The sequence below is a fragment of the Anser anser genome (genome assembly GCF_964211835.1).
Source record: "Anser anser genome assembly, chromosome: Z".
NCBI classification, from domain to species: domain Eukaryota; kingdom Metazoa; phylum Chordata; class Aves; order Anseriformes; family Anatidae; genus Anser; species Anser anser.
The window spans coordinates 29,058,656-29,072,773 of NC_139723.1; the positions used below are offsets into that span (position 1 = coordinate 29,058,656).

The following is a 14,118-nucleotide window of genomic DNA, read 5'->3' on the forward strand; positions in this document are numbered from 1 at the left end:
AGTGGGGAGGGAATACAAAAAGTTGTACACATGGATTTTTAGTATTTTAAAATGTTTTTCAAATATAATTAGAAAACAACACACAGAGATGTCAGACAACAAGTTTTATTCTGATTTCATATGTTAAGTGTTTCTTTTAATACCTTAAAGTGATCATGCAATGTTTGGACTAAAGGCTGAGTGAGTTTATCATGTCACTGAAGAATCTGTACTGCAGAAAAACTAATTCTGTGCTAATATGAATGGGTTGTGTAGCAGCTGTGATTCGTTTCATGTAAAGGACATCATGAAATTTTTCATGAGTTGTCACTGGTCTTGGTGTAGGTGGTATGACATGGAAGCAAGTGTTTTTATTGTTGATTATGACCAAGTAGTTAAGACATAGAAACCCAGTTGTTTAGCAAAGCATATCTTACAGTGTTTTTTTCCTCTTTTTTTTTTTCATCTTGAGCAAGTTCACAATTATATGTGGGCTTTTAAAAGTAAATCTTTAACAGAATCATTAAACAACTTTCCAGACAGAAACAGATATGACAGTAAAAGAGAATGCTGATGTTTTCAACAACGTAGGAATTCTAATTTTTACTGTTCTCTAACTTGGTGAGCTAAATATTCCAAGAGTATGCCTTTTTTCTTATTGTTCCAGCCAACTTCAAATAATTTATGCTCTGAATTCAGGCAGCCTGATACGTACAGAGAAGAGAGTTATAAGCATAAAAGCAGTAACCGGGTATTCCTCTAAACATAGTTTTCTTTAAAAGTAAACAAATATACATTCACCTACAGAAACATACTTCATATAATTGTAAGTGTATATATACATACATACCTTGTATACATAAAGATATGTATGTATGCATTTGCGAGCTACAAAGAGGGAGGAGTTGTTAGGAACAATTTTAAATATGTCAAGCTATACAGTGAGTACTTTTGTGGTTGGACTCATCTGGTGTATGGGGTGCTTAATTTCTGGTTTCTAGGCTGAATTGGAAATGGATTCATTGTCAATCACACACTGCAATGTACATCTGCAAGTGATTATTAGCTGCTTGGGCTTAGGGTCCTCTCAGCTTCTTCTGTTGAAACTGCTCACGCTGTTGGATTAAATATTCCATAGTTATAGTATCTGCTGGTATGATAGTTATGGTATCACTATTAACATTTATCATTCAGATATAGTGGAGTATGCTTACAGAAAGTGGCATGTATGTTGCCACAATAATTTTTGCTTTCTACATATTTCTGCTTTCTGACCAAACGCATCAACAAAATGTTTAGTTGATACGAATTCCAGACCAGCTTCTGAGGGTGTTGTTGTTTGCAGTCACAGTTTGATGCTGAACAGCTCAAGATGAGAGCAAGAGATTTCTCCTGTTACCAGCTCTCAGCTCTTCAGATGCACATGAGGTTTTTGCCACTGAAGCTCCCCACTCCTCTGGGTGATGGAGGCTTGAATCACTGTGATTATACTGGTGACCTCCCAATGGTGACCTCCCAAGTCATACAGGCTCTGGAAAACTACATGTGCTGAGTCAGCAAAAGGCTCACTGAGTAGAAAGCCAAAATAAGCAAAGTAAAATGCACTTCTCTACACAAGGCAGTTTTATTTGCACATTTATATTAAGTTCTGCAGGCTGCTTTCTCCCCTCCCCCTACTTTTTTTTTTTTTTTTTTTAATGGGAAGAATCAAGGAGATCAATTTATCACCAAAGAGACAAGGAGTAAGGTCTGTACTAGTAAGGCTTGTCTGCTAAGGTTTGCACCAGGTGTGGTGCGATCCTGTTCCTGACTGTTGGTGCTGGTTTCTGGCATGGAGGAGGAAGGTAGTGTTAGCCATTAGCTCAGTGACCTCTTCCTTGGAACAGCATAGGCACATAAACCAAAGGAGATCTCTCTAAAAGCATTCCCAAGTCTTGTGGTATCTTACTATTTTGTCCCGAAATTATAACTCCAGAGATGTGCTGTCAGAAATCTTTACAACAGGGCGTAATTTCTAAACTCACCCCTTCTGTGTATTATTAAAGGTGACTAAAATGACTGATGGCAAGCCGCTTACCGGGACATGCCTTCTTGAGTATCTGTTTCTTAGTGCTGTTATTTGCCTCTCAAAGATTATGCTGACACTCGTCTGGCTTTGGGTACATTGAGGTGAACTGTTAAAGGCGGTGCCATGCCACCCTATGGTGGTTTCACACTGGTTGATAGCTCAGCACCACCATGCAGCTTTCTCACTTCCCCTCCTCAACAGAAAAATGGGAGAAAATATGATGGGGGAAAAAAAAAAAACAAAAAACACCTTGGGCTGAGAGAAGGCCACGAAGATCACTCATCAGTTACCATCATGGGCAAAACAGTCAGCTTTGGGAAGATTAATGTAATTTATTGTCAATTAATAAAGGTCTAGAGCAGTGAAGACAAAAAAAAAAAAAAACTTCTACCCACCCATCTTTTTCTACCTCCTACCCCTGAGCAGCGCAGGGGAAGGGTCAGTCCTTGACGCTTTGGCTCCATGGCTCCTTCACGGTCACTCTCTGCCCCTGCTCCACGTGGGGTCCCTCCCACGGGATGCCGTCCTGCCCTAACTGAGCCTACGAGGGCTGCCCACAGGCAACAGCTCTTCAAGACCTGTTCCCACATGGCTCCGTACCACGGGGTCCATCCATCCCCCAGGAGCAAACTGCTCCAGCACGGGTCCCCCACGGGTGGGCGGCAGCTCCCCCCAGACCCTCTGCTCCTGCATGGGCTCCTCTCCATGGGCTGCAGCTCCGGCCCGGGGCCTGCTCCTGCAGGGGCTCTCCATGGGCCGCAGCCTCCTCCAGGCCACATCCACCTGCTCCACCGGGGGCTCCTCCACAGGGGGGCTGCAGCGTGGAGATCTGCTCCATGTGGGACCCATGGGCTGCAGGGGGACAGCCTGCTCCACCACGGGCCTCTCCACAGGCTGCAGGGGAACTGCTGCTGCATGCCTGGAGCACCTCCTGCCCTCCCGCTGCGCTCACCTTGGGGGCTGCAGGACTGGTTCTCTCTCAGCTCTCACCCCACTCTCCCAGCTGCTGTAGCACAGCAGTATTTTCCCCCTCCTTAACTCTGCTCTCCCAGAGGCCCAACCAGCATCGCTCCCTGGCTTGGCTCTGGCCAGCAGCAAACCCCTTTTGGAGCAGCTGGAGTTGATTCTGCTCTGACATGGGGCAGCTGCTGGGCTCTGCTCACAGAGGCCACCCCTGCAACACCCTTTCCCCTGCCACCCCCAACCCTTGCCGTATAAGCTCAGTATACACCGCTGCTGGTTTAGCTGTCCATCCCATCACGAATCCTGTTCTGTAAAATCATCTGGGCTGTACTAGTGGCCAGGGTTTTATTCTGTGGAAGACTTTGCAGAGCCAATTTACAAAATAGTAAATTAAACACTGACAACAGCATTACTGAGTGGCAGTGGCTGCCCTCAGTCACAGCAGCCGCAGTGAATGCCTGGAGATGGGCACAGAAATGATGATCTATCTTTTGGGATCATCAGCTGCACAGCTTATCTAACTGTGCCTTTAACCTGATCAAGTCAGTTCTAGAAGGTTTGATGCCTACTTAACAAGAGTATATGTAGATCAATTAGTTTAATGTTTATATTGCACTCTGAATATATGAAGTAGCATATAGGAACGATTAGCAGTTTATATAGTGACTTACCCATTACACTGCTGGAGTAAAATATTAGAGTTATAAATTTTGTCATAGCAGGTCCTTAGAATTTTATCTTTCAACATTTTTAGTTGTCCTTAAGACATATGATTTTTTTTTTTTAATGTGGCATTAATTTTTTGTTTCTTTTCTTTTTTGCTAAATAAAGTCTTTTGAGAGTTGGCCAAGGAGGGATCTAATTAAATTCATGTGATGATTCTGGGAGTTACTGAGGCTTGCAGTACTCCCACACATTTATCAATACACTGTTATGAGAGACAAATCATTTTAGCATTTGAGTTGAAGTGAAGATTATGTTATGTGTGTTTAATGTACACAAGCCCTCAGATGACTGAGCTGCATAAACCTTACAGCCAGTGACCTTTCCTGATGAAGAGGTTATTCCTGAAATAAATCTTCTCAGGCAGGTGCCAGCTCCTCTGCTCACTTGGACATGCCTGTGTAGAGCACTACCCAGCACCTGTGCCCATATGGAGGAGAGGGAAGTGCAGAGCATGCATGCCAGCAGCACAGAAGCTGGTTTTGTATAGAAATAACATATCTGGAACAATAAACCCCATGGGACAGCTTAAGTCATACAGTCAGCATGTCTGAACCCTGTTCAAAAGCAAGCTGTTTGTGTTGTGCTGCATCTCATGGCCATCTCTTATACTGGTGTGGGTTTCTTCTGTCTGAAAGAGATCTGCAGTGCAGTTGGCTGCGTGGTCTATGTGATATCCTTTCATTTCATGAGGTTCTGCTATGTATGTTTTTCAGGAAGTTGTGTATGATAGTGCCAGTACCCTCTAGCTTAATGTCATGGTTTTGGCTGGGATTATTTCTTTGTAGAGGTTTCTATGATGATGTGTTTTGGATTTCTGATGAAAACAGTGGTGATAACCCACTGATGTGTTTAGCTGTTGCAGAGCAGTGCTTGCACAGAGCCAAGGACTTTCCAGTTTCTGGTGCTGCCCTTCCAGTGAGGAGTCTGGGGGTATACCAGGAGCTGGGAGGAGACACAACCAGGACAGCTCACACAGACTGACCAAAGGGATGTCCCATCCCCTGCTGAATGATGGTCAGCAATAAAAGCTGGGAAAGAAGGGGGGGGGGGGGGGTGGGGAGGAAGGAGAGATGTTTGTAATGACGGTGCTTGTCTACCCAAGGAACCATTCCATCTGATGAGCCCTGCTTTCCTGGGAGTGGCTGAATACCTGCCTGCCGATGGGAAGCAGAGAATGAATTCCTTGTTTTGCTTTGCTTGTGCATGTGGCTTTTGCTTTACCTAATGAACTGCCTTTATCTCAACCTGTGAGTTCTTGCACTGTTGCCTTTCTGATTCTCTCCTCCATCACACCTGGGGGAGTTTGAGCAAGTGGCTGTGTGGCACTTAGCTATCTGTTGAGGGTTAAACCACAACACTTGAAAATCTGCAGCTAACGGGAATTACGAGTCTTACCGAGGGTAGCACATCTCCTGAGGACAGACTTCCTTGCTCTGGCCCATGTGCTCCATGCTGCTAATGGCTCCAAAATTGCCTTAAAGCCAGTGCTGAGATGCAGCATTTTAGTGCCTCCATTTTACTGGTGGCTGGCACTGGTTGCTTAGAGACATCTAAGCATAAATGTGTTAGAATATAAGGTTATCTGAATCCTTTGTAACTATTATGGTTTAGACAGAGTTTTTTTCCCTCTGTTTACCTAATTCATAGAGTACAGGTCCCTTCCTTGAAGGTAACAAGTAAAGCTTCTGAGACTGCCCTGATCTAGACCTCTGGAGAGGTCTCAACCTCCCACTCAGAGAAGTGTCTTCCAACCAACAGTGCCATAACTTTGAGTGCACACATTTAACACATTTAGGCAAGTAGGCCTTGAAGGTGACCTGAAGGTGTAATTTGTAATTTGTTTGATTTTTCCCTTCAGTTCCCACTTAACCAGAAGTGCTGCTTGGTCCTTCTGGTGCTGTATGTGGCTGTTTGGGCAACCAGGCAGGAAGTAGCACAATACTTATCTCTTTTCCTCTTTTGTGTCTCCGTCACCATTACTGCCATCAATGGTTGGCAAACAAAAACAACAACAACAACAAAAAGAAAAAAGAAAACATCTCTACTGTTTGTTGCAAGTGGATTGCCTTAACAAAGACATGATAGGTTGCCGCATATTTTGGACCAGGTTATGTTCCTTGCTGCCCTAAGGAGTCATCCAGATGTCAGGATATGTCAAGACCCATAGAAGGCATGATGAAGAGGCACCTTGAGATCTTACAGTTCTGTTGGCTGAACAATCAGTCACTGAAGTTTGCTGGTTTGACAGAGAGCAATTTTTAGACCATGTTTTTGGTTGCGTCTATGGGGAAAAATAAGGTATTTTTGCCCAAGCTGGAAGAAGTAGAAAACATAGTTTCAGCTAGGCAACTCTGTTTATTGACATATTCAAAGAGGCATATGTACAACTATTCTTCCTTTTTTTTTTTTTTTTTTTTAATTTAGTGGGGCTACATCCATTGTCTACAGATGCAGGCAGAAAGGGACCCAGAAACCTTACGCCGTCAAAATGTTGAAGAAGACAGTAAGTGTTTTTTGGTTTTGTTTTTGGTTTGGTTTGGTTTTTGTTTTATGGCTTTTTTGTTTGTTTTCTTGTTTTTTGTTTTGTTTTTGTTTTTGCTTTGGGATATGTTTCTGACTTTCTGGGTTTTTTTGTTGTTTGTTTTCTTTTGTTTTGTTTGTTTTTTCTCTTTGGGTGCAGTTTCTTCATGGGGGAAATGGACTAGATTTAGGACCCCACTAAGCTTTGTATTTTCTGTAGCGGAACTTCTTCAGTTCCTTATAGTTAAAACAGCTTTTAGAAGTAATAGTACTCTGTTGCAAATCCCTTATCTCCACAAATCTTGCTTGTATCTTCAACTGGTATTGTCAGTATGGACCTAGATTTGGGCAAAACATTTTAGAAAAAAAATTCTTTCACTGTGAAAAAGAAACAGGTTCTATATTATTAATGCACTCTGTGATTTCATATTGCTTTAGTACATTGATTTGCTCAAAAAATATCATTATATGATTTAGCTTTTTCATAAATGGATTAAAACATCAACCCAAACTCAAGTAAAATTAAATATTTCATAGGTTTTTTTTCTCCCTACAAAATTGCAAAAGGACCAGTTGTGACATCATTTATTTTTAGAGCTCCATATATATAACATTTCTACCACAGCTATTTTTGTGTGTGTCATGAAATAGATGGTGGAAAGCATAAAGGAAGACTAAAGAGGAAAGGCTAGTAATGGTCTGAGAAACTTCAAGCAGCAAGAGAATAGTGGTGGATAGGGAACAGTAGTTCATGTTTCTAACAAAGATAAATCTGAGAGGAACCAAGCAAGCTGTGAAGCATGGGTATGGTTTTTATTCATGAGTGGTTTTGATTCAGTTTATTCTAGTGTTAAATCATCCATTATTCCATAAAGTTCAGGAATGTTCGCATGTAGCAACATAATGATGGGTGGGTAGGCGTAAACATGTCTAAATGCTGAATTAACTGGTGGTCTCTGTGCAAGACATAATAAGTGGGTTCCACATGAGTAAAATGTTGGCATTAATTTGTCATCTCTGAAAGTAAGCCAAAGTTTAAACTGGCATAGAAATTTAGTTCTCTTTGCTGCTTTTGAATTTGCATCTGGTGCATTGGAGGAAGCACAGTTTGCATTGCTGCAGCTTACGCTCTCTTTCTTATGGAAATGCATAGGACTTCATTTTTTTTATATATATATTTTTTTCACTTTTCTATGCCAATAATTCCCTTAATGTTTTAGGAATATATATATATATATATTTATGATTCTCATTGTGCAGTGCACTTGGAAGAAAGATATTACTTAAAACCATTTCTTTGCCCTTTTTTTGGCCTTTGTGGAGATTAATTCATGTTCACCATGGCCGCATTAATACTAGATCCATCTATATGTGTCTGGGAACTATTCACTTCAGATTTTTGGCAGACTTATTTTAACACAGATTTCTTTTTATAATGATAGCAATACTAGAAAAATGGCAAGCAAGAAGGACATAAGAAAATGGTTATGTAAGTTATTTGCAGAACATCAGTAGCTTAGCTTAATGCAACTTTGATTGTATCAGCAGTATGGTTAAACAACTTGTGTAAATGAGCTCTTCCCAGGGTAATGATACACATTTTGTTGTGTTATGAGAATAAGTGTATTACTGTACAACTGGTCTTATTTGTATAATTAAGAACATGATACCGATTACAGATACTGGAAGGATATGCTGCAGCTTGTGTCTGTGTGTGACGAGCTACTGTAGCTGTCTTCCAAATTGGACACATAATTATTATCACAGAGACAGAACTAACTGTGTTACAATGCTCCCACAGTACGAGGCCTGATCTTTGCTCAGATCCTCTCCCAGTAAAAATAATCAAATGTGGGCCAAGTCATACAGTAAAATGTTGATCAGCTTAAGATTCCTGTTGACTTTTTAAAACAATTATTAAATATTAATAAAATAAATAAATAAATGGCAGTTCAATAGTGGAGGATATGATGGGAGAGAAAGAGGAAGAGCCTGTGAATGTTAGCTTTTGATACACAGACCCATTCTTCAATTCCCTTTCTTATGTGCACTTAAAGGGGTTTGAAAGAGCACAGGAAATTAGAAGACAAAGATGACAAAAGTTCAAATACTCTAATTTTTCCATTCAAACTGCCTAACTTTAAACACTGCACAGAGCAAGACTAACTCAGTAAGGAAGAGTGTCCGTGAGAACAGGGTGGGGTCAGGGAGTGAGTGGTCCAGGATGTTCTGGAAATGGCAGCAAGCAGTGTGTGGTTAGAAGTCTGACAGCTCCGGACTGTGAGTGCTGATCATTACTGTACTGTCCTTTAAAGCAAAGCTTCTGAAATCATTGTTTTTGTCTCAAGGGAACAGCTCAGACAAGAAACAAATGATCCTTTTGGGCTGAAGTAGCATGCTGGGAATAGACTGTAAGAAACATAAAATGCTTATCAGTGTTCTTTTATTTAAGTAATAAGATTAATTTTTCATTTTATCTAATGCAGTCTTGTTTAAAAGCAAATAAAGGTTTTGGCAAGATGTACCAGTCAATTATGAGAATACATACTTGTGGAAAGACATGAGTTTTTAGAAGCTTCTGTAATTAATATTACTTCATCACCTAGGTGAACAAAACTTAGTTCAAGGAACTTTTGTAGTTCTTACTCTTGAAATTTCCGGCTGCCAAAATTAGGAAATGAATTAGGACCATACTTCCAGAGTAGCTAAAATGCAACTGTTAGAAGAGGTAAAGGGGCCAAAAGAAAAGTTGATATACGTATTAGCAGGGGAAAAAAACACAACTCTGATATAATGTATATAAAATTAAATGTGGAATTGTTCATAAGAGATGTAAAAAGAAATAAGTTTAAAAGCCTACATCTATGGGCAGTGAATTAAGGTGCTAAACTGTTGTGTTTGATTTGCTTATATGCCTCATTCAAAGTTTATGCTCAGTCTTCTGAGCTTAACTGAAACACAAGGTTGTATTATCTACTCATTATTCAATCTCCTGTGTTTAGCAGATTTCTTACTTTTTGTAAAGGTTGTAGATGTAAATAATTGAATCATATTGAAGGAATACCTTTATTAGAAAATCCATTTCATTCAGAAATAAATAAATAAATAAAGCAAGCAGATTCGTATAGTGCTTCAGAAAAAAAAAAAAAATCATCAAATGAGGTAAGTACAGAGATGAACTTACAAACTTGCAGTTGCAAATATGAAGTCAGTTTGCTTTTCACTATGCAGTTCTGCAATGATGACTCAGTATTTACTTAAGGAAAATGAAGTATCTTTAGGATACACTTTACAGATATGGTTGTTACTACTCTATGCAGGGACTGAAAAATTACATGAGATTTGTAATCAATCATTCTGGAACAGTTGTTGCATACAGTATATATCATATGGATCATACTGGAAGAACACTGGACTCTTGAAGGGAGTAAAATGTGCTATTTATAGAGTAAAACCTCTAGTCTGCAGACCTTTGCCTCCTTCTGGTGTGTTCTGAGGAAGCTAGGCAACATATGAACCAGGGCCAGCCTGGAGATCATCTCGTTATTTGGGCAGGTAAATGCCTTCCAAGAAATTAGGTCCACCTCTGCCTTTAAATTTCCTGCTGTGGTCTGGATGACTTGCTTAAAAAATATTAGTGAATGTCACCACTGAAGAAAACAGATGGCCTTTGCTCTGTCATTTTCGAAGTCAAGACACTGAGGGCCTCCCATCTTTTTAGATGTACCAAGTGCTAACAATTATAACTGAAGTAATTTGGGAGCTGTCACTGCAGTAAAGCAGCATGCTCTCAGGAAAGGAGAATGGGATTCTGAGTCAGGTTGCCTGGAGCTTGGGTCCTCCTGTACTCCAAGCTCAGCCTGTGCTGTTGGCCAAGTTATTTACTGCTTTTGTTTCAGCTTCGTCATTCATAACATGGAGATAATGTTTATTTGATTTGTTTAATGGTAGTGCTTTTTAAGATAGCCTGGTTAATATTCCTAGGTTTTAACTGATATATACTGCCCCATAAAATTGATTAAGTATTATGAAATATTAGGTGTTCTGTGTCTCAGTCAATGAGGCAACCAAATAAGTGAGACTACTTTGGAGAATTTTAATTTCATTTTTTTCATATGTGAGCATCCTCCCTCACAGGGTTTGTGATACTTAGCTAATACTTCCTAGGCATTTACTTAAAATATTTTTTTTAGGAAGCAACATTCTTCTTGAAGACTGGTTGATGTTGTTCAGGCACATAAAGTTCTCAGATCAGAAACACAGCAACAGTTTGTAAGATACACATGTTGGCAATGGCTATGCTGGAATTAGTCTAATTATACTAATCAGTTAGACAATTTGACAACAATAAATACTTTATGTCTGTGGAGCTGAGAGGAGTGTCAACAAATGTAAAGGTAACAAGCTTCCCTCCTACATAAGTGGGGTTGTTTTTCAAGGGTTATATATGTATACATAATATACATATATATGTTATAAACTTATTTATTTCCAGCTGTACAGACATTATTGTGGGCTGGGCTTGTTATTCTGAGTTGCAGTGAATTGGTGGTATTAAGACGTACTAAAGAGGCTTGTGCAAATGTCACGTCTGTTTTCCTGGAAGAGTGTTGCTTTTGGTTGAACCTTTCCAATTGACTGAGATGGCAAGTGCCACAGGTGTTTACTCTAAAAAATGGGTTTAGGGACTGTGTGTCACTTGTGGAGATTGCCAGAGTTAGTAAACAGGACTTCTGTAGAAAAAGCTCCTATGTCTATGTCTATAAAATGAAAATATCTGTCTGCTGCCATGTGACCTTACAGAAGCCTCCATATTTTCCTGCCACCATGTTTCTCTATTGCTATAGACTGTACATATTGAGGAGACCTGTATATATTGGTCCGGTGATGCAGCAATAATCAGCAGCCTTTCTGTACTAGCATCTGGGAAGAGCAGAAATTTAGCTGAGAAAACTGGTCCACAGAAAAATTGAGAGACTGACGTAATATTCTAATTTGTCTGAAGTGCTATGGCAGTATTCTTTTTTGTTTGTTTTTTTGTTTGTCCAGATTGGAAATGTTTACAATATGTATTTACATACATATATATATTTAAAATCTAAAATTTTCCTCTCAGAGCTGATATTTTCCATTAATAAAATCATTTAAAACAAAATTCAATTTATATTTATGCATATGTATTTTATATATATATAATATATATATATATTAGTATGGAGGTATTCAAGTCATTTTGATTTACAATCTTTTTGAGAAAATTATTACTTGAAGTATATTTAGTATTGCAAAGATCCAACTCCTGTGGATCTCTAAGCAGTATTATCAGGAATATCAACCTGCTGAAATTTAGATTTTGTCTGCAAGAATACATAACTATCATGTTGGTTTTAGCTCTTAGGGTGGTTTTGCACCCTCATAAAACAATAGTGCTATAAGAAGAGTTAGCATGATAAATAATTGTAGATTTCTGAATTGAGTGGCAAATATAGTAGGATCAGAATTTGAATGTAAATGTATGAGAAAATATGGAGTCAGAAGAACTCTGTGTCATGGCTTTCTAGAATTTGTGGGAAAGGTTCTAATTTCTGCAGGTGAGAGTCCTATTTCCTTCAAATGAGAAGACAAAAATCTGTTTATCAGAACTCTAGGAAAATTATTCATGTCACCATTACAGCCTATTTCAGCTGTTCTTTGGGGGCCATTACTGTGTTGTAGTTGCAGCACCACACTGAGAGAACATGGTAGTTTTTTCATATTTTATGGATAGCAGACACATGAGGTGCTGAGACTAGGAGCTGGATCTGTAAAGGATTTGTATCCAGGCAATTAGTAAGACAGTGCATAAAGCAGCAATAACTACATCCTGCATGCTTTTCTTCACAGATAAAGTCCATGGAGATAAGGCAGGCATGTGCAAAGCTTTGGGTAAGGCTACTTGTCCCTTATTTTTGTTGTTTTGCATTAGCTAGCAGAATCAAGAGTGCCAGCACAAAGGGCTGAAGAGAGAAAGGAGTGGAGTGTTAGATCTCAGCTTTTCTCAAACTCTGGTGAAAGGAGCACTCTGTAGAAATTGGGGTTCATAGTTCAAAGCCTTTCAGATCTCTAGGTTAGTCTTTTCAAAGGTGTAATGAGGATTTATGGTGATGGTGGTGCCAGTGCTCTTCTGTATTGCAGCTCCATAATGAAACACTCGTACAGGAGTGGGGAGCTCTTTAGTGTCCTTCACCACATTAGAGGTGTAACTCCATGTCAGAAGAATGCCATTATCAGCTATAAGCTTTTCTATGTTCCGTCTTTCCTGTTAAAATGATGCTGGGAGGCAGAAATGAAAGAATGCACAACACTACAAGTGATTCATAAAAGTTTCTTGTCCATCTGAACTCTTCATTTTATTTGTTGATGTTAATGTCTTCAATGCAGAAATGTCCACAGTGTTTGTGGACATGTCTGTCATGTAACTTGTGTGTTACAAACCAGATTTTCTTTCTCCCATATCATGGATGTGTGACGTGTTCAAAGAGAGACAGCTACTGCTGAGCATTGCTCAGAACCTGCCCTTCCCAGAGTTTATGAAAGCATGGTCAGAGTATTGCAGTTGTAATGGAGACTTCAAAAAACTGCTTTTAGATCCCAGTAAGTTTATCAGCCTAGAGTATCTGGACCTCACCAAAAGCTGATTTAGCCACAGATTTTACCTGCAGTAACAGAAAAATGTAAGAGGTCTTCAGGCTTTGTTTTTCTATGTAGGTACCAAAACTGATCCCCAAATGGCACTTTATGCATCAGAGATAGCTTTTAGCTCACTCTATGTGATTTGCGAAATCTGCATGTGAATTTGATGGCAGTAAGGGGAGAGATAGGTGAGTCTCCTGAAATTCAAATATTCATCTGGTCTAGTTCAAGCTCACATAGTTTATATTAGCCTCCTTTCAGCATCTCCTCTATTGATTCCTAAATTGTATAGAGATTCAGGGACTCCAGATTGAATGGAAAGCACCCTGCAGCACTTTCATGCAGAATTCACAGGTTGGGACTTAATCTAGGCTAATATTCTGCCTGATCTGCTGGAGAGGACGGTCACTGTACACTTCTGCTGCTCTCAGCCAGCTCCTCCTTTTTTTTCTTTCTTTTGCTTCTCCTTTTTTTTCAGCATGGCTCATAGATCCTGGCAGAGAAGGCAAACTAGTGTGCCTGTCATTAATGTAGTTGAGATATCCTCCGTAGGGATTGGAGAGATGCAGAGACAGAAACACTCCTGTAAATTCTGATGGTATTTGTTGACACTTAGCACTAAGAAGAGACTCAGTTTACAGTTTCTAATCTGTGACCTCTCCAAGTTAGTTGTATGGCCATGCTTTCAGATGTCTATCTATTTGTCTTAATCATCTCACCATTTCTACATTCTTCTCTGGCCCCCCTCCCATTTATATTAAGCATTTTTCATTCTCCATCCCTAAGAAGCTTCCTCAAGGCATTTTTTCCCCCCTTTGAAAAGGCTTTCTGTGCTATTAAGATTATAAAATATATAACCTGTAAATTATAAGCAGTTGTGGGCCCATGGACTCATTTATTTGGTTCTATCTATGGTCAAACAATACTGAAGTGACTTCATGACTTCAGGACCCCTCGTTGGTATTTGAGGCTGATCTACCAGAACGCTTGTCTAGCATCAGGAGACTGCAAGCCTGCTAGTTCAGGTGCCATTTAAGCAGCAGGTCCAGAGATTCAGGGCATTTTATCAGGGATTACACACAAGACTTTATCTGTACCTGAAGTTGTCAAGATTTCTTCTTCCCTGATATGTGTTGAACAAAATGTTCTCATTTGATCAGCAGACTCACAACCAGGCCTTACAAAATGAA

General features: G+C 39.7%; 1 protein-coding gene across 2 annotated transcripts in view; it reads left to right on the plus strand.

Moving 5' to 3' along the window:
* The window catches only part of CAMK4 (calcium/calmodulin dependent protein kinase IV), a 155,599-nt gene that overhangs the window by 65,973 nt on the left and 75,508 nt on the right, over positions 1 to 14,118 (plus strand). For both annotated transcript variants that reach the window (XM_083816320.1, XM_083816319.1), the window contains exon 2: positions 6,161 to 6,239. In XM_083816320.1, the coding sequence (XP_083672446.1) occupies positions 6,161 to 6,239 (79 nt within the window). The remainder of the gene's footprint in view (positions 1 to 6,160; positions 6,240 to 14,118) is intronic.